At 58.1% G+C, this 27,932-nt stretch overlaps 1 protein-coding gene across 1 annotated transcript in view; it reads right to left on the reverse strand.

The window, feature by feature from the left end:
- Nucleotides 1–216: 216 nt before the first annotated feature.
- LOC106886685 overlaps nt 217–27,932 on the reverse strand; it is a 60,432-nt gene continuing 32,716 nt past the window's right edge. Inside the window, exons 3-5 of the mRNA XM_014939829.1 lie at nt 4,318–4,422; nt 1,821–1,988; nt 217–304 (exon numbers count right to left, since the gene is read on the reverse strand). Of these exons, the coding sequence (XP_014795315.1) occupies nt 277–304; nt 1,821–1,988; nt 4,318–4,422 (301 nt within the window). The 3' untranslated portion in view covers nt 217–276. The remainder of the gene's footprint in view (nt 305–1,820; nt 1,989–4,317; nt 4,423–27,932) is intronic.

A 27,932-nucleotide genomic window follows, 5' to 3' on the forward strand; every position in this document is an offset into this window, starting at 1 on the left:
TCATTAGGATTCACTTTGCTCTCTCTCTCCCTCCCTCCAGGCTGCCTTTTTTTATTATTCCCATTATTTAAGGCTGACCTTACAGCAGTGACCAGCATCCTCCTGGCAGATGGAGCTCCCCCCACCCCTCCTCGCTGGCCCCTCTGACCCGAACCCAGAGACCTGCCCTGGTGCTCCCCTTCCCCAAACCCCCCCTCCCAGCACCTCAAAGGCTCTGTCTCGGGGAGCTGCCTCGGCCGGGACCCCCAGGAACACGGGCAGGAGAGAGGACGTGGCTCAGCTTTGATACGAGCAGCTCGTACGCCTGGAGCAAAATCATCAATGGTGGGTATCTGCTCAGCGAGGTGACTGTTGGCCAGCGAGGCTGAGGGGGGACACGAGCAGCAGCAGGTGACCTGGCTGGGGGACCTGGTGGCAGAGGTGACCTGCAGAGCCGCTTGAAGGAGGGCATCTTGGTGGCATCTCCACCAGGAAGAGCCTGGCACTGCTCTGGTGGTCCAGCCCCACTCAGCCCCCCGGGCACATCCCCAGCCCCTTCCCCACCATCTCCTGTGGGCAACGGGATGCTGCGCTCCCTGCGACGCTCAGTGAGCAAATATAAAAGCATTAACAGCATAAAGAAGAAAAATGTGAGGAGAGGAGAGCAACCAGGGTGAGTCCTGGCTGCCGTGGCAGCGGGGGGGACGGGCAGGACACCCTGCCACACAGGCACCGGGGGTCTCTGCTGTCGGGACCCCAGCCCAGGGCTGTTCTGCACCTCAGCGAGCCCCCGGGCACGGCTGCTGGGGAAAGGCTCTGCTTCTGGGGGCTTAAACCCAGCAGAAAGCACTCCTGGTGGGGCACATCCAGGGGGGTGAGGTGGGCTCCCGGCTCCTCCGGACACTTTTCCCACCTCACCTTTCCTTTTCGTCCCCCTCTGCCACCCCTCTCCCACCCCCACTGACCCCCACACCTGGTTCCTTCCCAAAGGGACAGGGCCGTGATGCTCCCCTCGCCCCGGCACGGCTGCCGTCCCCGTGGGACATCCCCCCGTCCCCTCGCAGGCGGCCACCGTCCCGCGGGGCAGGGGAAGGCAGAAACAGGAGTGGGAGGAAGGGGATGATGGAGCGAGTGACGGCACGTGCGGAAGAGCCTGCGGGGAAGGGGCTTCCAGGCCTATTTTTGCCCAAAAGAAAGTTGCAATTAATTTGCAAAGGAAGTCGCTCGGCATTAAGAAACCCTCCGGGCACAGCCCGCACCCAGGGCAGCACATCACATTATTTTCTCGTTTAAAAGCCATCACCGTGGTGAAGGGGGGGGCTGCTCCCCCCGGGCTGGCGCTGACGGAGGGGGGATGGGGAAGGGGGGCAGAGGAGGGGGTGGCTCTGGAGGGGCAGGCGTGTTTGGAGAGTGAGGGAACAGAAATTAACCTTGGAAAGCATTCAAATTAGGCTGTGTAATAAGAGACCCACTTCTCTGGGTAAATTTGTTGGGATTAGGGCTCACTGAGCTGTTGAGGAGAATTCGGCGTGGCTCGGAGCCAGGGGGAAATGAAGCTCCTGGCTTGGTCGGCTGCGGGAAAAGTCCAGGCTAATGGGCTTTGGTTCAGACTTTGATAGGAAAAAAATCCAGGAACAAAGGCACTAATTCTTCCAAAAGCCCCCAAAATCTCAGTTTATACATTTCTGTTTATGTTCGTTCATAATAGATATACACAGCTGTTCTTATCATTCATATTCAAATTCCATGTGCATCTTTAGCAGTTATGACTCCTGCCTCAAAAAAAAAAAAAAAGCCATGTGGAAAATTTTAAAAAAATACCAAACAAACCCAAAACCAACCTGCCTTGGGAGGGGGTGAATCCTCCCAGCATCTGTGTCCGTCCTGCCCCCTGCTCCCGGCACCCGCTGGCGAGGATGGGATGCTCTGCAGACCCCAGAGGAGCAGAGGGTCCTGACCCGCTCCCTGGGTGAGTGGAAAGAAACTTCTCCAAATCCTGTGGGTTTAAGCTTAAAAAAAAAAAAAAAAATCATGTTTTTATTTTTTTTAAATGTATTTGATTTATTTTTATTTAGTCTTTTCTTTTAAAAAAGTGTCTCTATCCCGCATTTTCCTCGCTTCCTGTATAACTTACCCCTGGACTCCAGGCTAACGAACAGCAACAACAAAAAAAGGCATTTCAGTCTGTTCACAGAACATTTGCACCTTTAAACCGTACTTCCTGATCCCCAGGGGTTGCTTTTTCGGACAAACCTAGTGCTGCTGAGTAAAGCTCCTGAGTCAGAGGCGGCTGCTGGGAGGAGCAGGGGCGCAGACAGCGCAGGTACCTCACGTGCTGTCAGTAGGTTCCAGAGTTAATCCCGCTGAGGAGTTCCCCTCCTGGATCCGAGGTGTTGTTCTGTGCGTCCCGGGGAGGGGGGCAGAGATGATGCTGTTGATTCTTGGGATTATCAGGGGGTGGCTGAAGCTCCGTCCCTCTGCCAGGGGACGTGCCACACGTGGTACCTCACGGGGGGAGAGCGGGAGCAGCAGCAGTGGGACTGGGCGGCTGCCACCGTCCCTCCTCCTCCTCCTCCTCCTCCTCCTCACCTCAGCCCAGGCGACGTCTGGGCTGTCACAGGAGGTTCCCAGCCCGCTCCCAGGGCCAGGAGGGGGGTGATGTGCCCCCGCAGAGCAGGGAGCTGCTGCCGTATTTACATTCCAGCCTAAATTGGCTTCTCCCTTCATCTCTCACGCATCCTGTCCCCATCCCCGTCCCCTCCTGCTGCGTGACCCCCCGGCCACCGCAGCCCCTCCGTCTGGTTGAAATATCCTATAATGGGGAGCTCATGTCTTCCAGCCGCAGGAGACGGGGAGCATCAGCCTGGGGACAGGGGACAACTCCAGCCCGGCCAGCCAGGGTCCCTCGGCTGGTCCCCCAGTGCCTGGGGGGGTGCCCAGGGTGGTACCAGCTCCTGCCCCCCAAACCCACATCATTCCCATCACTGAGGGCACAGGTTTAGCCTCTAAGGAGGGACACTGGGGCACATCTCACAGGACGTCACCCCCCTGGACGTGTTCCCTGCTCACGCAGCCCCCGCTGGGTGTTTGGGTGCCACGAGACACGAAGGAAGGTGTCACCCCGAGGCCGAAGGACCCCCTCCGGGCTGCGGGAGGGGGGCGGAGGGGTGGGAAGCCGGGTCACCCAGCCGTCTCGCATTTAACAAACACACACACAAAGACCTGGAAGCAATAAATCCAGAGCTGGGACTGCAAAAACCAAACACGGCTGCAGCCCCCCCTCGGAAGGGGGAATCCAGAGGAAGAGGATGGGGAACACGGACACCCAGTGTCCCCCCTGGCAGCAGGGCTGCCTGCAGAGCAACCAGGGTGCTTTAGAGGGGGTCCTATCAAGGTGCTGTGACAAAAAATCCAGCCCTCAAAAGGCAGGTTGTGCTGGTCCTTTTGGGCTGTTGGTCACCGAGCCCCAGGGATGCACAGAGCATCCTCAGCAGCAGGGTCCTGGCGGGGCTGGGGGTGGGGGCAGCCATCCCTCACCCTCCTGGGGAGCTCAGGGGATGCAGGGGGAGGACGCACACCCTCCAGGTCCATGGCATTGCCCACCACCCCACACAGGGGGTGCCAGCAGCCAGAGACCCCCCCAGGGGCCGTGGGGGCTGTGCAGGGGGGTTCCTGGCTGCTGCCCCGGCTGGGGGCTGCCCCGGGGGTCCTGCTGTGGGACGGGGCTGCTCTGAGGACCCTGCCTGCATGAGGGGTAGTTGGCCAAGCACCCCCGCCATGGGTGCTCCTGCCTGGGGGTGCAGACCGGGATGGGATGGGACAGACAGGACGATCCCTGGGGTAAACAGCCAGGAGCTGCCAGACCCTGCTGCTGCAGCTCCTGCCAGGTCTTCCCAGCACAGTTATCCCCCCCACTTCTGCCAAACCCCCCCTTTCCCACTCCCCGCCTTGCTCTGGGAACCATTGCCGTGGCTGTACTGGCCCCACAGAGACCCTCAGGCTCCCCTGCGGGGACGGGTGTGTGCCCAGGCCACCGGGACTGTCCCCCCAAGCCACCACAGCTCGCTTCAGGAAGCCCCCATCCCCGTGCAGGAAGGGGCATGACCCTCCTCCTCCAGAGCCCAGGGGAGCCCCGGGATGGAGACCCAGGGAGGAGGAGGATGAGGAGGATGGAGAGGCGGCAGCATGGCTGATGTCAACACAAGCCATTAGTGGGACCCCCAGGCAAGCCCCCACCTCCCCATGGCCACCCCACGCTGGTCCCAGCTCTGTCCCATCCCTGCTGGCTGGGAGGGCAGGCTGGACGCCCACTGCCCCCCACCCCAGGACCCCACTCACCTGGCTGCCAGCTCACCTGGGGGGCACCCGGGCATCCCCCCTCGCAGCCGGGGAAGGCGCAGCAGCATTGCCTTCTCCTTCCAGCGCCCGGGCGAAGTGCTGTTCCTGAGACAAAGGTGGAAACATCAAATCAAACGGATGAGTCAGAGGAGAAGTTCAAAAAAGGGGAGCGCGGGGAGAAGCAGGATCTGGATCTCCCCTCCCACCTGCCAGCAGGCAGGGGCCTCGCGGGCTGGGAGCCCATCACCGCAGCCCTTCCTCACCGCTTCAAAGCGGGCGCAGACGGGATGGAGCAGGCGGCGACGCAGTGAGACGGCGCTGAGATCCCTCCCGATACGCCAACGGGTGAACTCCCGGCTTCAAATTAACTAATGACTTCAGATGCTGCCGATAGTCTGCAGGGGATGGGGAGGAGTGATTTACGGGGGAAGATTAAGCCGGCTAATTAGGGCAGCCTCACCGCTTAGGAGTTTCCCAGCCAGGCGGGGGGGGCCGTGCCAGGGAGGACCCAGTGGGGTGGGAAGGGATGGGGGCACCCCCCCGGTTCCTCCGTGCAGCCATGGGCACCCTGGCACCCTCCATCCCCAGGACCATCGCATCCCAACACGGGATGCTCGTGGGGTGACCCACACCTCCCCAGCCAGCACGGGGGGGTCCCCGCCTCCGCTCAGCCCACCCCAGGCTCCTTCATGGCCACTGTGAATTACAGCCTGTCTTCCCACCCAGGCCAAACTCCTCTTGCTGTTCCTATTAGCCCATCATTTTCATCATTCACAGACAACCCTCTGCTGCTAAAACATGAGGACAGGGCACACGTGTGCTGTGGGGACATGTGGGGGAACGTGCCCATGGCCACCAGGCAGCTGCCAGGGCTTGGTGGGGAGCGTGAGGTCAACCAAGGCTCTTCCAAATCCCAGTTACATCCCCTCCCCAGGAAGCGTTGGTTTCCAGTGGCTGGCCAAGTGGCACCGACTCACCGCTCTCACGTGTGACAAGCTGTGGCAGTCTCAGCCAGGGGAGCCTTTTATCGCGTTATGGGAAAGCTCTTGCAGCTCCCTCTTCCAGGAGCCCTGGATATAATAAAACAAGGCCTCCTCGGGCTTCAAAGCGGGAGGATTTTCACTGCCTCCCGGGGCGAGAACAAAGCTCTGCTGAGCAGAGCCAGCACTCCTTGTCTCTGCCCCTCGATGTGCATCGAGCATCCCGTCCTTGGGGCTCGGCGCTGGCACAGGGGGACGAGACCATGGGGAACTGCAGGTGGGTGTGATGGGGATGGGCTCCTCCTGTCCCGGGGCTGGACCAGGAGCGCCCCGAGGTGGGTTCTTCCCCTGGAATCACCCAGGTTTGGCCAGGGTGGCCGTGGGCAAGGCTGGAGGAGGGCTGGTGGCATCACCCACCTGCTGGGTGCCTGGAGACCCAGAGCCTCTGCCGTGAGTAACGCGGTTTCCAGCAGGGATTGTGTGCGTGACTGTGTAAATAACACAGTTAGAGGCACCGTGAAACCAGCTGTTTTCATGTTAAAATGGAAATTTAACAGAGTGACAAGCGGGGGCTGCGGCACGGGCTGCCTCCAGGAGACCCCACCAGCTGCTGCTAACACCGGGAGTGAGCTCCCCGTTGTGCCTGGAGCGGTGCAGGGAGGCACGGGGGGGTCCCTGCCCTCCCCCCTGGGGTCCCCAGATCCTGTGCTGGTACCCTGGGGACAGATGGGGATGTTTCCCAGACCCCTTGGGAGGAACAGAAGTCCCTTGTCACCCCTATCACCCTGGGGCTCCTGGACCCTTCCCTGCCCACACGGGGTCTGGGACAGGGATGCCTGGAGCCCTTTGTGGGGGGACAGATCCAGGGGGGCTCTGCCTGGCACGGGACCACCAGTCCCATCGATGGAAAATGGGGTTTTGGGGAAAGGGATGGCTGCTGCCCCCCAGCCCCTTCTCTCCCTCGTGCAAGGCCAAGTGCTGGGCCAAGGGGGGCTGCAATGCCCCGACTGCTCCCTGCACCCCGTGCTGCCAGCCCACGCTCCCCCTGGGAAACAAAAGGCCTTTGTGTTTGTGCAGACTCTGGAAAGAAAAAAAAAAAATAAAAAAATAAAAAAAGGAATAAAAAGACAAGAGGAAAGAGTCTGCACCCTCCCACACCCTAACGCCTTGTGCTGCGGCCGCCCGTGCCCTGCTTGAGCCACGCACAGCCTCCTCTGCCAGCAGCTACTCACTGCACGGTGTTTTTCTTTCCCCAAACCATTAATGAATTATTTAGGCATCTCCAGCAGTTACAGGAGGACGATCAACCGCTGCTCACCCCGAGCCACAGCTCCGCGGAGCTCCGGGCCGCACAGGGCAGCGTAAGGCTGTCTCTCCCCGCAACGCCTGCCCCGTGAGGAGAAGGAGCTTTTACCCCCCAGCTGGGAGGGGGAATTTCCCCTGCTCTGTCCCCGCTGCCCCCCCCAGCCCCGTCCTCCCCATGATGTGCTCCTCCTGCCAACCCCGCTGAGAAACCCGGCACTGATTTGTAAGGCGTGAAGGTAAATCTGCCCCTGCAACGATCCCCTGCGGCAAGTCACGGGCTAACCTTGGCTACCTGCTAACCAGCACGGGGCTGGCACGGCTACACAGACAAACCCCGGGCTGTGGCCAGCGCTGGCTGCACTTCACCAGCCATGGGACTCCACCAGGGTAACGCCAACCCCTGATAAAACAGCCCCCACCAACACACGCAGAGACTTGGGGTGTCTGACGGACTCAGCCCAGCTTCCCAAAGCCAGGCACTGCCCGGCATCCCGGCCAAGGCACCCTGTCAGCTTTCACCTTATAAATGACTTCCCCTGTGCCGAGGGAGGGGGCAGAAAGAGCTGAGGGGGGCAGGTGAGGATGGTGAGGGGGGCAGGTGAGGATGGAGCACGGACCCTGGCAAGCCTGTGTCTGGGTACCGGTGCCTGGGTCCTGTGATTTCCATGGGACAGTCCCCTCCCCGGGGAAAGCCCCCGTCCTGCTTCGGCCACTGCTGAATTTGTCGGATCACCTCACCCAGGCTCCATCATTTGGGAAAACAGACCTTTTCCACAAAGCACCCCCCACTTGCGGGTCCCAGCGATGAAAGCCCCGATGGGACCTGGGGGGGGGACCCCCCGTGAGCGGGAGGGAGCTCGCAGACATCGCCGCAGCCCTGGCTTCCCCTCCTTCTCCCCCAGCCCCACCACGCTCCCTGTGCCTCCCGCCCACAGCGGGGCCTCCAGCCACAGAAAAACACTCCTTTTTGTTTTAGTGCCGGGGCTGGTCTCCTCATGTTTATTTCCCTTTGCCGGGCGAGCAATTTCCCCTTCCCACACGGGCAGGGGCGGCCCGTGGCGGTGTCGAAGGCGGCCGTGGGGCTGGGGCCAGCGGTTGCCGCGCCGGCATTGCCGTATCTGAGCCGCCGGCAGGCCGCACGCCTGCAGGAAACATATGTCACCGGTTAAACACATCGTGAAAGCTTCAATCGCTTCCTTATGGCGGAGCCGGGGTGAATCCGTCCCAACAGCCGGCATCCCCTGCATCCTCTCCCGCCCCTCGCCCCGGCGGGGTGCTCCCCCCAGCTCCGTGCTCCCCCTGCCCCACAGATATGGGGCAGCCCCGTGGGAAACTGAAACACCACCCAGAAAGACAAACCGGTTTCTTGTCAGCACCTTGTTACCCCCCCCAACAAGACTCCTCTCTGCCTGCAAACCTGCCCCCCGGGGAGCTCGGGGGTGGAGAAAGCCTTCCCTCAAGCCTCCCCCCAAGTCAGGGTCCATCCCCAGGCTCCCCCCAGAGCCCAGGGACAGCCACCCTGGTCCCCAACCCCTCGCTGTCCCCTGGGGCAGCCTCGCAGGAGCCGGGCTGGTTGTGTGGGCAGGGGCTGTGCATGGAGGAAGGGACCCCCCAGCTCTGCCCATCCCCGAGGAGCTTCATGCAAAGCTTTCTCAGGGTGTCTCCTGGGGACCGGCTGCATCTCCCGGAGCAATCTGCTGGGCCGGGACGTTAATCACACCCTCTCCTGCTCCACCGATGGGACAGGAGAGCTCCCAGTGCCCATAAAGCCAGCGGCTGCCCCCCCTCCATCCCTGCGGCAGGGTGGGGGGCTGCCCGGGCAGGGTCCCTCCCCCCGCAGACACGGGGAGGTGTTGGTGAGACGATGCATCATCGGCAGCGTCTCAGCCCCCACGCTCGGCTTTCTCCCGTGGGCTGGAAGTTGCTTTTTTTGGAAGCCAGGCGAGCAGGGAAACTCACGTGGGCTGCGGCGATGAGGCTGGTGGCTGCCAGACCAGCCACGGGTGCCGTTGTGATGTCTCCATGTGCTGAGGAGCTTCCCGGCTCCTCTGCCACCATCCTGCCTTGCCCGGGGGTGCCCCGGCTCCCCATAGCCCCCAGCCACCTCCACAGCACCGCTCCCCCAGGATGGGATGGGATGGAGGGGAAAACTTGCCAGTAACATCTTCCTGACATGCCTTAGACAGCAGCCAACACCCCAGGCCTTCCTGGAATTGCATTTTGGTGAAATCCCTGTGCCCTCTCCAAAGGGCAGAGCAAGACAATGGCTCTATTTCTGCAGATGCAAACCCCCCCGCAGACCCCTGCCCGCTCTGGGCACTGGAGACCAGGGCTGGTGCCACGCCTGCGGTGCTCCCCGAGCTCTGCTCCCCGAGATGTGACAGCCTGTTGGCTTGGGACCGTTCTCCTGCCTCCCTGCTGGGAAGCAGGACCAGTCCCAGCATCGCACCTCCTGCTCCTTGGATCTGGGATGGCCTTTGTTCCTCTCTCCCTCCATCTCTTCTCTGCACAGACACTCTTCTGGGCTTCTTCCTCCCTTCTGCTCGCAAAGGACAAGGACCAAATCCCTGCTTGTGAAGGATGAGGACTAAATCCCTGCTTGGTCTCACCGGTGGGGTCCCCTCGGGTGCCTCTGCCCCAGGACCACGTGCTGTGTCAGTTGGTGCTGGCAAATCCCACCCCGGCCGGAGCAGTGACTCCCACCACCTCATTAGCGATGGGAGTAACATCCCCTGGGATGCTCTCCCCCCTCGCCTGGTTTCTAACGCATGTGGCAAGGGAGCCAGTCCCTTCCTGAGCCCCTGCCTCAGCGATGGGAGCCACCGGGCTGGTGGCCCAGCAAGCACTGCACAAGCCGGGGCAGCAGCTCCCAGCCCACGGCGGGTTTGGTGAAGAACCATGCAAAAGCACAAGTTTGCTCAGGCGGCCAGTTCCTGCCCCCTCGGTCGGTGTTCCCGAGGAACACACCTTCCCACCGGCTCCTGGAGCCATCTCCCCGCCACGGCATCCCTCCCCTGTCAGTGTCAAATGCCAGCTCCACAGGGAATTTGTACAAATTAACCCCATTTTAAGAGGAAGAGGAGATGCAGACTCGCTTCCCTCACACACTTCATTATATTCCCCATGACCTCCTCAATCCACGTGGCTCCCCATGGATGTAAACGACTCCCACCGCTGGTTCCCAGCCTGTGTCTCCCAAAGCCTTTTGGGGCCGGACCCTCCATCCCTCCCCCCTGCCCCCCCCAGCTCCAGTCCCCGGAATTTACCAACACTTAAAAATATTTTACACACCCCTGTAAAATCACACGCGTTTAAAGCCAGTTAAGGCCTGAATTATGCTTTTAAGATGCTGCCCAATTTGTAAGCATCATAAAAACCCAGAAATAAGTTATCTCAGAAATAACTGCAGGGAAATTACAGCCCCGGCGTGCAGCCACGGGGGCCGTGACCCGGGCGCAGAGCACAGAGCTCTCCCGGTGAGTAACGCAGCAGGGGGGTGGTGGGGGCCTGGGGGGGGCTGTATTTTAGCCATCAAGTTTGCTGTAAGCCTGGGCAGTTTTAGAGCCACGGTTACATGGCCTCCTGCCACGGCTCCGAGGATACGCTTGTCACGGGCAGAGCTGAGGGACCTGCACCAGGGAAGCCCAGGGGTGCCAGGGGCTGCCAGGGATGGAGTGATGGGGTGGGATGGGGTGGGACAGGGATGGGGAGCCCAAGGAGGTGGGTGCCAGGACCCTCTGCTGCCCTGGAGCTGCTTGGGAGGGCGGAGGGAAGCAGGGCTGGGACCATCAGGAGTTTCCCCCTAAAATATTACCCAGAATCAGCCATGCATGGGGGGAACCTCCCCGTGCAAACCTGTCCTGCCCCCGGCCATACCAGGGCTGCCTCACGCTTTGTCTTTTACCAGCGAATGTCAACAGGGGCTGGTGAAGGGGCCATGGACCCTCAGCATCACCCAGCACCAGCCAGAGGGGGTGGCTGCTGCCTCCCAAGTCTCCTCGCATTCAGCCCTGTCCTCTGCTACACAACCCCTTTCCCCAGCTTGCTTCCCCCGCAGCGAGCAGAAACACCCTGCTGCTTTTGGATTTTTCTCTGAAGTCCCCTCGTTTCTGTCTCCAGCTCCCCGGGATGGAGAAGCACCTCGGAGCAGGATGCTCCTCCTCAGTACGGGGAGACCTTGCCGGGCTCCTGGCCACCCCGAGGGGCACTGAGGCTTTCCACCACCTCCGTGCAGGCTTTGGACGTTGTGGAGGTGCACAAAGGGTAGACCATGGATGAAACCCCCCGGAGGAAGACGCAGAGGGGGCCCCGTGCCCACGCGTGAGCCAGCCCTGGCTGCCTTCCGCACTCCCCATCTGTCTCCAATGCAAGGCGGGAGCCCGGCCTGGAAACCCGCTGATTCTTTCCAGAGCTGCAAAAACGAAGCTTTTTCATCCCAAGGACGCGGGCTGCTCTGCAGGCTGCCCTCCTGCCTCCCTAAACTCCCACCAGATTTCACGCCCAGCCTTCAAAGGCGAGGAGCTGGAGCAGCATCCCCAGCCGGCAGTGCCCCGGGGACCGGCCGGTTGAGGCCCCCCGGGGCTCCTGGGGGGATCCTGGGGGCCACGGGTCCCCCTGGGGCAGGGTGGCAGGTTCCCAGGGCAGAAAGGTGTTGAGGAAGGCTGACCCAGCAGGCTGCTGGCAGGGAATCAGAGAGCCCAGGTCTGTTTTGCTGCCAGGTTATCAGTGGATCCATCAAGCGATGCCTCGGAGACGCCAAATCCATCAGCTCTCCCATATGGATGCCATCCACGCCGAGCCATTTCCTGCCTAATCGGTATCAGCCCCGCTCCTCCCTCCCCAAAAAAATCACTCTTTACAGCCTGCTTCAAGGCTACAAGTATTTTTACAGCAGGTAAGAGAAGGCAGGAGCTCATCCAGCCCCCCGGGGCGCTCGCTGTGCACCAGCACCGGCACCAACCGGGAGGCGGGTGCCGGAAGGCAGCCTTGGGGCTGACACTACTTTGCACTCTAAATTTTCCCCGTGGCTCTGCAAACATCCCCAGTGGGTGCAGGTCCCCAGGGACAGGGATGTGGGTGATGGGGGCTGGAGAGGATCCCCCCCCCAGGTGCCGGGGCAGCGCTCAGCCAGGGTGTGCCTTATTTACCGGCAGAGAGGAGCGTACCTTGCAAAGGTTTCTGCGCCTGATAGCCTGGGATTGTTTTGGCTTTCATGTGGTCTCTAATGAAAGGGAGTCTGGAACAGATGCAGATTTGAAAGAAAAGAGGAGGAGGAGGAAATTTCTTCGCATAGGGTTTCGGTTCCCCTGCCTATAAACAGTGCTGACAGCGAGAGGCGGTGGCGATAACCGGGGAGATAAGGGCCCAGCTAGACGGGTAATTTGGCACAAGAGGTTTGTCTGGAGAAGCCCAGGCAGGAGTCGCCACACACTGTTTGAAAAACACAAAACCTCCAGCCCTGGCCAGGGCTGACCCCGGGAATTCCCCCCACGGCTGCTGGGGCAGGGGTGCCTGGGCAGGGTGGGGGGCCTGGGGGTGCCCCTGCCTGGCTGCTGCAGGGGGTCCCAGGGAAGGTGCCCGGCGTTCCCCCCAGCCACCCCAAAGCCACCTCGCTGCTCCTCCCATGAGCTGCCACATATTCTTAAACGTCTTCACCACAGCATGCTGCTGGGGGAAATAATTCCTTCTCCTGGTTAAAGATTCATGGATACTGGCGTTGGAGAGAAAAAACAGCGTTTTTCCCTTCCTTGTGGCCAGAAATCACGGGGGGCAGGATGGCTGCTGATAAGGATAAATAGCGTCCTGGCCCTGGGATGGTCCCGCCAGCGGTGCCGTTCCCGGGTAAAAGGAGCATAAATCCTCCAGCCCTGAATAAAGAGCACAAACGCTCTGAGGCGGGGAGCAGCGCGTATAAATTTTGCAGAACGTTACAAAAAGCCGCAGAAAATACAGCCCTGCCTGGCGAGCGGCGTAAACCTCCCCGAGAGCCCAGGTGATTCACGGGAGCCACAGGGCATGGATCAGGCGGGAGGAACAGGTTTCTGCCCCGAACCTTGAACACGGAGGCAGCCCTGGCTTCGGCTGGGATCCTATCAGCCCCGTCCCCCTCCCTCGGCACCGCGGCGTGACTCCACGAGGCATCACCACAGCAGGGAAAGGCATCCCCAAAGAGGGTTCCTTCACAACCAGCTGGTGCCCAGCGGAGAGATGCCTGCTCTTTTCCATGGGATAACAATGAGGTAAAGAGCAGGAACTTCTTTCCTGTGAGGGTGGCAGAGCCCTGGCAGAGGCTGCCCAGGGAGGTGGTGGAGTCTCCTTCTCCGGAGACTTTCAAAACCCGCCTGGACACGTTCCTGTGCAACCTGCTCTGGGTGGCCCTGCTCTGGCAGGGGGTTGGACTGGATGATCCCCAGAGGTCCCTTCCAGCCCCATGTGATTCTGTGAGGTATTTCTGCAGAGAGCAATGCCAAAGGTGCAGGGATGGTGGGGGTCCGTCCAGCAGAAGGCTCTTTCTAAGCCTGCGAGAGCTGGATCGGCAGCTGGAGATGAAGGTACTCAGAGGAAGCTGGATTTTAAAAGCCTGTAAATTAACGAAGTGGGAGGGGGGGTGAGCTGTCCCAGCCTCCTGAAAGGAAGTTTGTGCCTCTGATCTGCGAGGATGCCTTCTCCCAGCGTCAGGAGAACCGCTTGACATAATGTGTTCGGGGTTTCAAAGCTCTTCCACGAGGTCCCTTACGAGAGGCTGTTAAGGAATTAAATGCTTGCGAAGCAAGTGGAAAAAGTAACTCTCATGGCTGGGAACACAGAGGTAAAACGGCGTCTGTTAATGAGGGCCGCCTTCCAGAAGGCTACGGTACCCACAGGGAGGCTCCCCCGTTTTTGTGTGTTAATACCAGTGGTTAAAGAGATGCCTTAACGAGCTGGAAAAGGAGAATGAAAAATGTCATGAGAAAAAATCTGGCAGAGAACCCAAATTGCACAGAGCGTTCGGAACAAGAGAAGACTACGGGGAACTTCAAAAGGCCCGAAGAGAGCTTGATGGATGGGCCAGTCAATGGCGGGTGAAATCCAAAGTAGACAAATGCATAGTCATGCACGCTGCGAGGAACGGGCCCCGCTAATTCAAACAGAATGTGAGAGCGCAACGGAGCGGGAGAGATAACGGGGGGAACCCTGTGGTGCCGGGGCCTCCATCCATAGCACCCCCTCGCCCGGGATGCTGCCCTCAGCCCTGGTGGCTTCATGGTGGGTGATGGCGCTTTTAACCCCCAATTTCTCCTGGCAGGAGCTGCACAGGCACTGTGGGACCCTGCCCTTCATTAGCACCAGGACCGGTGCAGATGGAGAAGGTCCATCAGGCAAGATGGAGAAGGTCCTCCAGCAGGAACCACTCAACAAGACCCTAACTTGGGGGGCTGGGATTGCCCTTGCAGGGACCCCTCTGTCACCCAGAGGAAGAGCCCGGTGAGACCAGCCAGGCATTTATCCAGCCAAATAATGTCCCAACAGCAAGGTAAGGGGAACCCTCTCACTGTCCTCCCCAGGGATCCATTGTCCCAGAGGGTGGTGGCTCTGAAGCAGCCCGGGAAGGTGGGAAGTCCCACACGGAGCCCAGGTCTGAGGAGATCATCCAGTCTGGGGAGGTCCACACTGTGCCTGGTCCCAATGCCACCTCTCTCCTGGGACAGAGCAAGCCACTGTTTTGCTCAGCTGGGGATGGCCCAGTTCACCCCCTCTTCCCTGGCACCACCAAAACCAGCACAGGGGGGGCTGGGCTCCACCAGCATTAACAGGTCCCACCAGTGGGTACCTGACAGCAATAAAGGGTGCCCTCAGAAGGGATGCAGATGTTGAGGGGTGGTCCCTGGGAGTGCATGGCTGGGCAGGGAGTGTCCCCAGGGGCTGGGAGGGCAGATGCCAGCAGGGTCCCATGGGGTGGGTCCCTTTGGCAGGGGATTTGGCACGGGAGAGATGCCCAGCTTCAGTCGGGGCTTTGCTGTGACACCTGGAGAGCCCAGCCAATGCTGGCTTTGGGAGGTTCCCCATCACGGGAGGGGGGATGGCTGTGAATACAGCAAATCAAACCCCACCAGGCAGCCGGGGGTGAGCAGGGACCTCACGTGGAGCAGATGGGGAAGATGTGGTGGGACCGATGCCAAGGAGGCGATGTGTGCACAGGGAACAGGCAGGGGAAAGCGAGCAAAGATGCCCAAAGGGCCCTGACAGGTTCCTCCCAGCCATTCACCACTCCGTCAATGGCCACTTTTCTGCAAATAAATTCAATATTTATTTCCAACAAGTGGCTGGCAGGAGGCAGAGGAAGGAAAGACACTTATTGAATAATTGCGCAACCCTCAAGAAAGGCCATAAATTACCCAGCTCTATCCGTCACTATAATTTCCAGCCAAGGTCCTAATGAATCTTTCCCAACAATAGTGTAAGGACAGGTCTGAGGATGTATTGAACCGTTTAAGCACTTGGGTAAGCAAAGCGGAGACATTAATAACCACCAGGAGACATCCCCCAGCACCTCGGGCTGCCGGTGCCCCACCACCTCTGCCACAGCCCCCCCTGCCCACCCCCAAAGAGCCACTGGAGGCTTCAACAGTTCAAAGGGTTTTTTTTTGTAATTATAGGCAAGAAAACTTGACAGCAGAAAGGCATCGCTAATGGAAACGGGTGGTTTTGGGCAGGAGAGAGGTGACAGCTTCGCTGGTTGGCCCTGATGAAGGAACAGGGGATGGGGGGTTTGTTACACACTGAGTCCTGTCTCACCTCTGAGCTTCAGCTCAGCACGTCAGGGTAAGAGCAGATAAAAAGATACAGGCAATTTTTTTGCCAGACAATAAAAAAAGCCAACCAACCAACAACCCAGTAAAAATTACTTCCATGAACTGCTTCTCCAAGCAGCGTTCCCCAATTCAAACACATCCTTTTGCCTTTTCTCCTCAAACTCATCCAGCACAAGAGAAGGTTAGAAAAAAATAAATAATAAAAATAAAACACTCAGGCAGGATGGGCACCCCCCCCATAGATCTCACTGAGTTTACACCCACCCCACTCTGGGGGGGCCAGGGCAGCTGAGTCCCCCCTTTCCCAGTCCATCCCAGTCCATCGCCACCTGGCACTGGCCTGTGAGCCCAGCCATGCTCTGGACCCCCCCATACACCCTACACTTTCACTTCACCTTTCACTTTCGCACTCAAAATGCTGATCCCAGCACAAGGATTTACTGGGGCTGGGTTCTGGGGCAGCCCCCCCTCTCCCGTATCACACTGTGACATCGGCGGGGCTCTCTCAGAGCCCCCGGTACCCGACACCCCAGCACTTCACAAACACCAACAGATTTAACCCAAAAGCTCCAGCTGAAGCAGGAAGAGTTATCACTGCTGTTCACGGGGCGGTGGGGGGGGGAACACGACGCAGCGGGGCTGGTTTGCCCAAATCCACAGTGAGAAATCTGCAGCGAAGCAGGCGAGGGGGGGATCAGCATCCTGACACCCAGCCAGCCTCTCCCTCCCTGTTTCCAGGAACAACCTTCCCCCCACAGGGATTTTGGCCCTTATTGCCTGCCCAGCCACACCGGGGCTTGAAATACAGAGGGATGTACCCCGGGGGGGCTGGAAGGGGGTCCCACGGGAGACGGCAGCCCCCCGGGAGCAGACAGATTAACGTTTCGACTCGGCTCCGCGTGACATTTCCATCTGGTTTGACAAACTAAACATTTGAGTTTGCAAATGTCAAAGTATTTCCATCAAAAAAAAAATAAAATAAAATGTCGGTGGCGGAGCCTGACATTTCTTAATCTTTTTTTTGTTCTCATTCTGTGAACATTTTTGATATTTCAACTTTGTCTTGATTTGAGAGGGAAAACACACTGTAATTTTTGACCAGTTTAAGCAATTACGTATTTTTAAGCTGAGCCACTAGTCCTGTGGGCTATTCCTGCCAGGAACAGACCTCGCTGGTGGCACCAGGGGGTCCCTCCATGAGCCCCGGTTGCTCACAGAGCGGGGGTCCGAAGTCACAGAGCCCAGAGGGTGGCAGGGAGTGAGTGGCTGAGGTTTCCAGCTCCCAGCCCCATCCCACCAGCCCTTCGCCCCCAGCTCCTTGCCCGGCTCTTCCAGGGGATCACACCAAGCTCTGTCCCCAGGGTCCAGGGCAAGGGGCTTCCCCCCCCAGCGCGTTCATGGGCAGAAGGAGCAGGGAAGTCAGTGCGGGAGAGCACGTACCGCGCAGAAATCTATAGTCAGCTGCATTTTGATACAGTCCCCAAAGTGCCTAATTATGCAGCTCGGATTTCTCCCCGCTCCTCGTTCCGGCGATAGCTCACCCGGAATCTTTATCAGGCCTCGGGGCTTCGCAGACACAGAGGAGACATTGGTCCCCCCCCCTCCCTCCCCAGCAGGACGGGTGGAAGGCGACGCACGGCTCTCGTCAGGTTGGCAGAAGGCGATGTCAGGGAGCAGCTCTGTCTGAGCACAGGTCACACCTCAACAAACGCCTGGCTTCCCCGGGCTCCGGTGGGGAGGGATGGTGCGGAGCCAAGGAGGCAGCTGGAATGCTCTCCGAGGGGGGGTCTCAGAGGGATTTGGGAGAGGGAGAGCTGGTGTGACTGTTACATCAGGGCAAGAGCTAATGGCCAAGATTAAAGGGCTCCAATGAGCAGAGGGCGAGCACTTGAATGAGGATGATGAGGGGCCTGGAGCATCTCTCTGCTGAGGAAAGGCTGAGGGACTTGGGTCTGTTTAGTCTGGTGAAGAGAAGACTGAGGGGGGACCTCATCAGTGCTTATCAATACTTAAAGGATGGGTGTCAGGAGGATGGGGCCAGTCTCTTTTCAGTGGTGCCCAAGGGCCAAGAGGCACAAACATGAACATAGGAAGTTCCATCTAAACATGAGGAAGAACTTCTTGCCTGTGAGGGTGGCAGAGCCCTGGAAGAGGCTGCCCAGAGAGGTGGTGGAGTCTCCTTCTCCAGAGACATTCAAAGCCGTCCTGGACACATCCAGGTGTCCAACCTGCTCTCAGTGACCCTACTCTGGCAGGGGGTTGGATGAGATGATCTCCAGAGGTCTCTTCCAACCCCCTATCATTCTGTGAAGGGAACCACATGTCCCCTCCCAGGTGTTTGCATATTTAATGTCTCCCAAAGAGGGGGTTGAGGACAGGTGACAGCTCTGCCAAGATGCCCCTGGTTGCTGCCCATAGTGCCTTATGTGCCAAGAAAGGCATAGAAATGGTGTTTGCAATTAGGGACTGGTGACCCAACTGGACCCCCCAGGAGGGAGCAGGCAGCTGGGTGCGGGTGGATGGGAGAACTGGTCCATGTTTAAATTAAATGAGTATGGACATGGAGGGACTCTGGGCTTCAGCAGAAACACCTGGGGCCATGCACCGAGAGCGGGAGAGGATGAGGATGGCAGTGGTGGTGGGGTGCAGGAGATGCAGTGCCGACATGAGAGCACAAGAAATGCCACCACAGCCTCTGTGATGGGAGGAGTGGAGAGGGACAGTGGGGACAGAACCTTGCTTAAACCCCAAGGTGGAAAAAAAAAAAAAAAAAAAAAAAAAAGGTAGAGGGACATATCTGTGCTTGGTTCAAAGGCTGGGGGGTGTGGAGGAGGAGGAGGAGGATGTGACCCATGCCAAATCCTGGAGGAAATGGGAGAAAAGCCTGGTTTCTCCAGCCGGCAGCGTGCTGCAGGGCACCCCTCCTTCTTATGAGTGCGTCCCCAGAAACCTGGTTTGGGGCAGGCGTGATTCACGGGCGAGAGAGAGAGATAAACTTCTAACAACTATTATTTGCAAACATATCATTCAGCCAGCCCTGTTTCTAGGTTACACAGCTGACAATTTTGTAATGCAGAAAGAGGAAAAGAGATCAAAAACAGCCGACATGTCAAGGAACATAAGCCACAGAACACAAAACACAGGGGGGAAAAAAAAAAGCGAAAAAAAAAAAGATGGGTTTTCAAAGAGGAAAGAGAAAGAAAACATTAAACCACAGGGTGCCCAGAGATCTCTGCCAGAAGCAGGACTGTCTCCCTCTCTGCCAGGGCTGGGGAAGTCAGGGAAAAGTGAGGAAAACTTGCAAAACTGTTTGGGGTGGGTTAATGGAGAGCAGCGTAGGGGGTGGGAGGCAGGAGAGGGACCCCCTGGCCCCAGTGGGGAGGAGACCTGCTGAACCAGCCCCAGAGCGGGGATGTCCTGGGCTGCTCCTGCCCCATAAATGCTTCAAACACAGCCCGGGTGAACAGGAAAATCCCTGAGCATCTCCGCAGGTATTCCCCCAAACGCATCGGGGCATCGTGCTCAAACCCCAAATAAAACATTATAGAATGTATAAAGGGTGGGAGGCAACACGCTGTTGTATAAACCTGTCTTCGCATCAGGACTGGGGGCCTTTCCAGAACAGATGTGCTTCAGCCAAACGAAGGAGGGAGCTTGGATTGGGGATCAGAGGATGAAGTTTAATGGCCTGCAGTGTGCAGGAGGTCGGGCTGAGCCGGCTAATCGTCTCTCCTGGCCCTAAAGCCTGTGAGTGTATGAATAAATTGAGGGGATACTTGCTTGGTTCCAGTCCCCCAGGTCTCAAAATCACGGTGGGAAATTAGAGGTGGGCAGTGGGAACGGCACGGGAAGATGAAGGGGATGAGGGGGTTCGGGGGGCACAGCACTGAGCAAACCCAAAAGCCACCCGTGTAAAGGGTGGCCAGGAGGAATTGCTGGAGTGAAGCCATTTACAGAAGTAAGAGGACAAGCAGGAAGGGGCAGCGGCTGCTGGGGCTGGAGGAACATCTGCCTTGGGCCAGGACCAGCCCTGTGGCCAGCGAGACTGGGGGGGATAGACGCAAGATGCTCCAGCATCGCTCCCCATCCCTGCCCACGCACGGAGGAAGAAATCCCACTGCCAAAATCCCACATCCTTCAGGAGTCTGGGGCTGAGAAACTCCAGAACAAACACAGTCAGTGAGGAGGGGGAAGCCCCAGACCCGGGGGAAGCCACGGGGACGGCAGCTGATGGGTAGAATAAGTTAGAACCGATAAAACCTTCCCGGGAATACGAAAGGCTTTTAAAGACATGGGGGAAAAGAAGTGCCAGCCAGCCATAAGGATAACAATGAATGAGAAAGGGGCTGGGAGGACTGAAGAGCTTTAAAATGGCTGTTGCTGAATTGCTTTTTTAAATTGCTCTTTAAGGCGATAACTAAAGAGAAGAGGCACGGTCAATTAGGAAGTAATGAAGACCTTGTAAATACACTTACTGATAAAAAGCACGTAAGGGAATGCTTGACAAACCCAACATACACAAATCAGCCGGGGCAAGCAACATGCGTTTTGAATTATTAAGGGAATTCGCTAACGAATTTAGCGAGCCTCTGCCACTTCAAAACCCACCACCATCAACAAAAAATAAAATTGCAGCCGGCCAAATTCCGAGCTGGCGTAACAAATCAATGGAGGGCTCGGGGGGTGGGGTGGGGGGGGTTGGCAGGGAAGGAAATAAACACAAAGCAAAATTAAAGAGGAAAAAAAAAAAAAAAAAGAAGAGAAAAGAGGAGAATGGAAAAGGAGACTGACAATTAGTAGCCAGGAAATTCGTTTCATCCACCAGGCGAGGAACGCCACAAAAATCAGGGATTAAGGAAGAGGCATTTGCTGGCTCCCAGAGGAGAGCAAAGCCACGAGTGATGCAAAGGAAGAATTTATTGAGGACAAACCATGGCGGTCAAAGCCAACCGGTGTTTCACAGGGCCTTGCACCCTCTCCGGGGGCAGCGCTGGTGGATAAAAGCTGTCAGGACACCAGGACACACGGCATTTCTTGGAGGAATTAATTGGCTGCCAGGCGAGGCTGGCGCAGAAGCCAGCACCAGACCCTGTCTTGTTGGGGGTGAACATCAACAATCAAGATAAATGGCAAAGTTATTATATTTGCAGATGATGCTTAATTAGGTCACGCTGAGAGCAGAAATAATGCAATGGGATGGTGTGAAACAAGGGTGGAACCGGGCGATGAGCCTGGAAGGAGGCAGAGACCTTGGGGGAAAGGTGTCCTTCACAGAAATACACGGGTGGTGGGGACAAGCTGGGGGACAGCCCTGGGATGGGTCACGTGGGACTTCCCAACGCACCCATCCTGCACTCCCAGCACTCTGAAAGACATCGTGGTCCCTCAAAATCCCCGCTGGCACAGGCAGGGATTGCCAGGGCATTCTGCAGCACGAGGAGGATGCCGCTTGCTGTCCTGCCTGCAGGTTTTGGGGCAGAAAGAGTGGTTCTGGGGACCAGGGGAAACTGTTCCCTTGGCTCCAGGGGGCTGGGGTGCTGGCTGCCTCCCGTGGCATGGCCAGGGCCGGCTGGGTACCCAAGGGAGACAACATCTCCACTCTGGGAAAGGGCAGAGATTTGTCCAGCGTGGGAGGAAACCCCCTCCCAGCACCCCCAGAGCGGGGCGGGCGGATGAAAGCAGGGCTCCCCGGCAGAGCGGGTGTTATTCGGGAGAGCTGTCAGAGCCCCCGCTCCCGGGGCACCTCTGCTTCTCATCCGCCTGATGGAAGCTGACGTTGTGTGAACCTTTCCGAGCAAACCCAAATTATTTTAATTTCTAAATCCAAACAGCTCCAATTATATAATTTCCCCTGTGCGAAAGGCGGGTAATTCTCTCCCTCTGCTCCCCGGGCAGGGCTGCAGCAGCCCCCAGCATCGGGGGGAGGCTGGGGACTCCTGTGGGGGGGCCAGGAGCTCACACCCCTCCCCAGACACCCCTCCTGCTCAGGGACACCTCAAGGGACAGTTTGGGACAGACCCCAGCAGTGAAGGTGAGATGGGTGATGGTTTAAATACACAGAGGGACTCTCCGAGGTTCAGTTCTGCATGTGTATCAGAAAAAATAAATCAGGCTTTTCAAAGAAATTAAACCCCTTTGGGATGCTCTCTCCCATCCACAGCAGAGCTTTAGGTTTTCCTCCTTTTTCTCCTCACAGAGCAGCCTCCCAAGGCAGGCTTGAGGCGGGGGGAATTTCTCTTTAAGGATGAGCAACAAACCATTTGATAGTTACAGAAATAGAGGGGGGGAGGAGGAAAGCAAGTTGAGGAAACATTTCCTAAAGAGCGCTGATTAACTAATTAACTGAGTTTCTTCCTACACCAGCCTTTCCCTCACAGCTTCGGTGCCATCCGTTTGCAGAGGGTATATCACACTAACACTTAACATATCATAATTGTAATTACACACCTCCAGCTGCCTTTGCTAATTTTTTTTTTCCCTCCCATAAGCATCCCTCCCCCTTTTCTCCAGGGCTGCCTCTGCCCTGTTTCCCCACCACCTGGGCAGGGAGAGCAGAACAAACCCTGGATGAGGTCCCACCTTTCACCCCCCCCCTCAAACCCCCCTGCCCCCAGCATCACCCCCTTCCCCTCACTGTTTCTCCTCCCTGAGGGGCTATTTTTAACAGGGTCTCAAGGTCTCTGCGTCCAGCAGCTCACAAATCCTCTTCTCTACTTCAGCCATGCCCAAACCCAGGCGCATCCCCCCCATGCACCCACCCTCAGTCCCCTGGGACAGCGAGGGGCTTCTGCTGAGCCACCCCCAGCCTCAACAGGGTCCGAGGGGCTTCTGCTGAGCCACCCCCAGCCCCACACAGTCCCAGCAAACCTGGTCTCACGGGGACAAGCCATCCTGGATCTGTCACACACCACTGGGAGGGATGCTAGAGGTGGTGGTACCACCAGGGTCGCCATCCTCCCCCTCAGCCCTGCCCTTTTAGCACCTCCCGTCCCCCTCCAGCATCACCTGGGTGCCCGGTGAGTCCCCCCCCCAGGGCCTCCCCCTGCACACAGCTGGGGCAAGGCAGGGGCTGAGCTGCTCCTGCTCCCACCTGGAACCCCTTTGCTGGAGGAGCCTTGGCCCTCTCTCAGGCACCAACTCCCTCCCAGACTCTACTGGAGTGTGCTGGAGCACCCGAAATGCCCCCCCTCCCCAAACCCCTCCATTTCTGGTTTAAATTCCCAACCCCTTATCATATTACAAAGTAGCCGGGGCGCCCCCACGCTCCTCCAAACTTAAACACCTTTTATTCTCATTAAAGGGGGTCCGTGCCTCTCTCCCGCTTCTCTATCTCCCAGTTAAAAGCTAATTAATTACTGTTGACTTCCCCAGCAGATGTTCTGGCCCCGGCGCTGGTCGGGAAGGCGGTGATTTGCCAACCGCAGGGCTCCGGCGCGGAGCAGGGAGCGCGGGGCGGCGGGAGAGGAGCCCGTCCCGGCCGGCCCCGCTTCCGAAACGGCAGAGAAAGTGGCTGTTTGTGAGAAAGGCACTGGTTGTTTTTCTTGGACAGGAGCAAAATCCTCAGATAGGGGTAAAATCCTGATTCCACAGAAAATTAAGCAGTGTGGATTTCAGTTGGGTCTGGTCAGAGGTTTATTTCCCCTCGTACGAGAAACCTCTCATAAATCACTGCTCTCTCCGAGGGCTTTTCAAAGCCGTGATGCAAAACAGAACTGCACTGTCCGCGGAAGGCTTGCTGGCCCCGAAGAGCACCGGGGAGGTGGGAAGGGATGGGCGACCACCCCCCAGCCCCACTGCCCTGCCACGGCCACCCTGCATCCCTTCTCCTGCTGCTGTGGTCCCCAGCACACCAGCAAAGGGTGGGCAGGGATGAGGGAGAAATGGATGCTGTGGAAAGGAGATGGGTGGTAAGTGATGGGCCAGAAGGGCATGCTGGACCATGGGCATCCCAGTGAGCATGAACATCCTGGTGTGCATGGGAATCCTGGTGAGAATAAGCATGCCAGTGAGAGTAGACATCCCAGTCAGCATGGTCATCCCAGTGAGAATGGGCATCTCAGTGAGAGTGGGCATCCTGGTGGGCATGGGCATCCTGAGGAGCATGAGAATCCTGGTGGGCATGGACATCCCAGTGGGCATAGGCATCCCGGTGGGCATGGGAATCCCACTGAGCATGGGCATCCTGGTGGGCATGGGCATCCCAGAAGGCATCCCAGTGGGCATGGACATCCCAATAGGCATGGGCATCCTGGTGAGCACGTGCAGCTCCTGGCTGGGGCTGGCACCCCCACCGCTTCAGCTCCCTCAGGGCAGAGTGGGACATGGGGGTACGATGTCCCCACCAACAGTGTGCCTGCTGAAGGCACCTTCTCCTGCACAAGATGCTGCCAAAAGCGCTGCCTGGCAGCGAAGCTCCTGTGTTAACAGCCGTGCAAATCCCCCTGGTGATTACAGTGACTTTCTAATATCGACAGCAACCTCTGCGCTAATGAAATGCACCCAAGTTAAGCAGCCGTGGAAATACCAGTGTAAAGGAGAAAGGCCACCAAACGGGCACTAATGGAAACCCAAATCCCCAGAACTAACGGGCTGCGCTGGGAGGGGAGGGACAGGAGCAGGGGTCTCCTGTGCCCATGTCCCTGGACGGCGATGTGACCTTCTCCAGCTCCCACTGTCTGGTGCCATCATCCCTGGAGGAAAGGCTGTGCACCAGTGGAGAGGTGGGAGCTCTGAGGACAGCAATGGGGAAGATCTGGAGGAATGGATCCCTTTGGTCCTCGATGCTGGCACCATCAAGGTGCTTTTCCTCCCTGGGGTCCCCCAGTGCAGCTGGGAAGTTCGGACGGTGGAGCGGGCACCGAGCGAACGCAGCATCCGCAGCCCTGCCCAGATCCCACAGACCATTTCCCATCGAGCTGGGGCCAAAGCTGGACACAGAGCTCCAGGTGGGGTCTCAGGAGCGCAGAGCAGAGGGGTAGAAATTGCATCTTTGCCAGAGAGAGGCAGGAGATGGGGGCTGAAGCCCTCCAGACACCATCCATCCTCCCCCGCAGATCGCAAGGTGCTGGCGGTGCGGGCACAGCGGGGTGCCCTGTGCCGGGAGTGCGTTTGCTGTCCATCACTAATTGTGTTAAAACTCTTCTGTGAGGAGGAGGGTGAAGGCACCTGGGCCTTCAGCAGGAACACTCTCCAGCTGACTCACTGCAAAACCCCCGATGCCGACTGGGCCCTCTCTTTAAATAACAAGTGCAGGATTCTTCTCTCTTTATAAAGTTTCATTTCAAGGAGAAATTGCAAAAGCTTTTGGGCTGCTTTGATCATTTGTAAGGGTCCTTTCCAAGCACGGGAGAGAGGGAGCCCCTGACTGGGGGCGAGGGGAGCGGTGCCGGATGGAGGGAGGTGCTGGATGGGGCGAGTCCTGGCCGGGCTCTGGGAGGAGATGTCCCTTGGCCACGCTGTGGCCACCGCAGCCACCTTCTGCAGGAGCCCTGGCACCTTTGTCCAAAGCCCACAAGCCCCAGCCGTGGTGTCTGTGTGACAGGGACAGGACAGCACGTGCCAGGGTGGCCTGTCACTGCCCAAGGTGACACCGGCATCACCCCACACCCGCTGGGCGCCGGGACCACGAGCCGCTGCCGAGGACATAGCGGTCACCACCGAAAGCCTCCTCACCACCGGGGCATGAGGGATTGGAGCTTAAACACCAAAGCCCTGGCAGTTAAATCTGTTTTTCTTTTTTTTTTTCTCTCTTCACTGAAGGGCAGACCGTGCAGGGGAGGGAACGGCAGCTGGGTATATTCTAATGAATCCTGATTTCTAGCAAAGCCTTTAATAGTATCTCCGTCTTGTGGTATCTTGCCTGAAAAATTAATTCAAATTGGTTTGGTTATAAGCCTTTTCGCAGGGGCTGAGCACAAGCTGAAGGGTCTGAAACAAAAGGGAACAATAATATCTGGAGAGGGAAGGCGCTGCTCAGACCCGGCAAGGATTGGTGTTGGGCCCGGTTTTATCTAACACCTTCAATTAATTATCTCGGGAGAGGGAACACACAGCACCTTAATTAAATCTTCAGATGACACTACAGCGAGGAGGTGTCAGACACCGGTGGGGACGTGCGAAGGGGCCGGGACAGGCAGCGATGGGGGGACAGAGAGTGGGGCTGAGCCAGCTGTGCTGGGGGGCACCTGGGGCAGGTCGGGGGGGAGATTTGTCTGTGGCACCCCTTCACCCCCCCACCGAGGACTCGCACCTCCCAGGGCTCCTCCAGCATCTCTGGGCTGGGGCTGCTCCTCGGGGAAACCAAAACCCTTCCCGCCGCATTTTCTGTGGTGGAAACCAAGGGAGCTGGGGCAGGGGAGGCTGCGGTCCCAACGGAACGCCAGGTATGGTATATTGACAAAGAAACCAAGCAAGGACATTTCCGGACAAAAAAGTCAATTAACTAAAAATGGAGCTTCCAGAGGAAGTCACATAAACATTTGGGGGGGAGAAAAAAATAAACACGCCGAATATTTCCAAGAGAATTAAGAAGAGCCGTAACTATTTCAGCCTAGGAACGAGAAGCTAATATTGCGAGCATAAAGATTTAAGTTCCTTTGCAGTTCATACATTTTACAACAAAAATCCAGACATCTAAAAACCAAAATAAAACACTCCAATAACAATCATAACTCTGACTCTCTCTTTTTCTTCTTTCCTGGCACCCAGACAGCGGCTCAGAAACGCATCTCATAACTCGAGCTCGGCGCCGGAAGTGACTTCTATAAAGCAGGATAATTAAGCGAGAGTAACATGTTATTTTAGAAATTACATCCTGGCCACAGCATGGCAGGGGGAGGACGCTGAGCGGCCATGGGCACCCCTGGGTGGGGGTTACCGGGGGCTGCAGGGTGCTCGGGTGGATTTCTGCCTTACCTTTGGAAAAAGGTAGTCTATAAATGGCATTTTGTGCCAGTAGTGCTGCGGGGGGAGGCGGAGGGGTGAGGGCAAGGCTGCTGCTGGCAGGGTGATTAACCCCGGTGGTGGGGAGCGGGGCTGTGGTGCCCTGGGATGATGAGCACCGACACCCCCGTGCCTTACCCTGTGGCACTGAGACCGTATTTGGCATCCTGTAACACCCCGCGGAATTTTTTGGTGCCATGTGGCAACTAAACCAGCCATGGCCAACTCCCACCCCCCTGCCCTGCAGTGCCAGGGCTGTTGTCCCTCCTTCACATCCCGGTGTTTATTTTTCCTCCCTGTTTAGATTAGCTTTAGCTTCAGGTGCACGCCAGGCTTTCCTTTTTTTCCAGGGAAAAAAAAATTAGAAAAAAAAAAGCAATCCCGAGAGCAGCCAGATCTCACAACATCTTGCAAGCACCTCTAAATATTTCAGGGAGAGGGGCTGTCAGGGCTCTGGGGGAGGGGAGGCGCCGACCTGTGCTCATTCATAGCTGAGTGCATCCTCCTCCTTCTCCTCCTCCTCCTCCTCCTCCCCCCAGCCTCACAGGCGGCTGTGCCCCAGCCCCAGCACACACGCACCTTCCTCATGCCGAAAACACGCTGAGCCAGGCCCTGGGGTGTGTGTGTGGGGGGGGAGAGGAGCAGGAAGGGAAACGCTGCCTCCAATTAATCCCCAGCAAAGTCCCAGCGCAGCCGGAGCGAGCTCAGATTTATCTCCCGCCTGCCTGACTTGGCTCCTCTCCCCCAAAACATTTTGGCAGCGGTGGCTGAGACACGGCGGCTGGTGGAAACCCACGAGGGTGTCCCCCCCCGGGGGCTGGAGCCCCTTCGAGGAACCTGCTGAGGGTCCCCGTGCTGGGACGGGACCCTCGGGACCCGATGTGCCGTGCTCTGCTCCCGTGGCACGGTGACTCGTCCCTCGGTGCCCCCCGGTCACTGGTGGCACGTGGCCTGGCTGGGACCCACGCCAGGGCTCGGGCAGAAAGATGCCAGGGGGAAGGCGACGGGCAGCCAGCGCCGAGCAGAAAGGATGAGCTGGCTGGGTAAAGGGGTGTGAAAAGAGCATTTTGCTTTCTGTTTTTTGGTTGGGTTTTTTTTGTGTGTGTTTTTTGTTTTCATCCCCCCCCCCTCCAAGTCCTATTTAAAGAGAAGATCGGTGGAATCCCCGCGGCGGCGGCAGAGCCAGGCACGCTTGGCAGAGTCTCCAACCTTAACGCAAGGACGGCAGCCGGGAGCGGAGCCGAGATGCTGCTTAACCTTGGAGATGACCCGTCCGCCCAGGCAGCCTCCTCTGGCCCCGCCGCGCGGGCACCGAGGGATAAAAGGGTTCTGGCTGCTGGCACAGAGCAGCAAGTCGTGCTGGAAAAAGAAATGGAGGAGCAGCAAGGGCAGAGGAAGATCAAAAATGGGGTGGAACAAGCCCCAGGAAGAGGAAAGGGTGAAGAAGCGCTTGGGTCTGCAGAGGCTGAGCAAACCCCAACCCTGTGCCGAGAGGAACGGGGTATTGCACCTCGTTTGTAATTAACCTGCGGCATCAAAGGGACCATCCTCTCTGGCCTCGTGCCCCGTCCCAGCCCATGGCCTGGGGGGAGCCCCT

This window comes from Calidris pugnax, unplaced genomic scaffold (genome assembly GCF_001431845.1).
Source record: "Calidris pugnax isolate Ruff unplaced genomic scaffold, ASM143184v1 scaffold94, whole genome shotgun sequence".
NCBI classification, from domain to species: domain Eukaryota; kingdom Metazoa; phylum Chordata; class Aves; order Charadriiformes; family Scolopacidae; genus Calidris; species Calidris pugnax.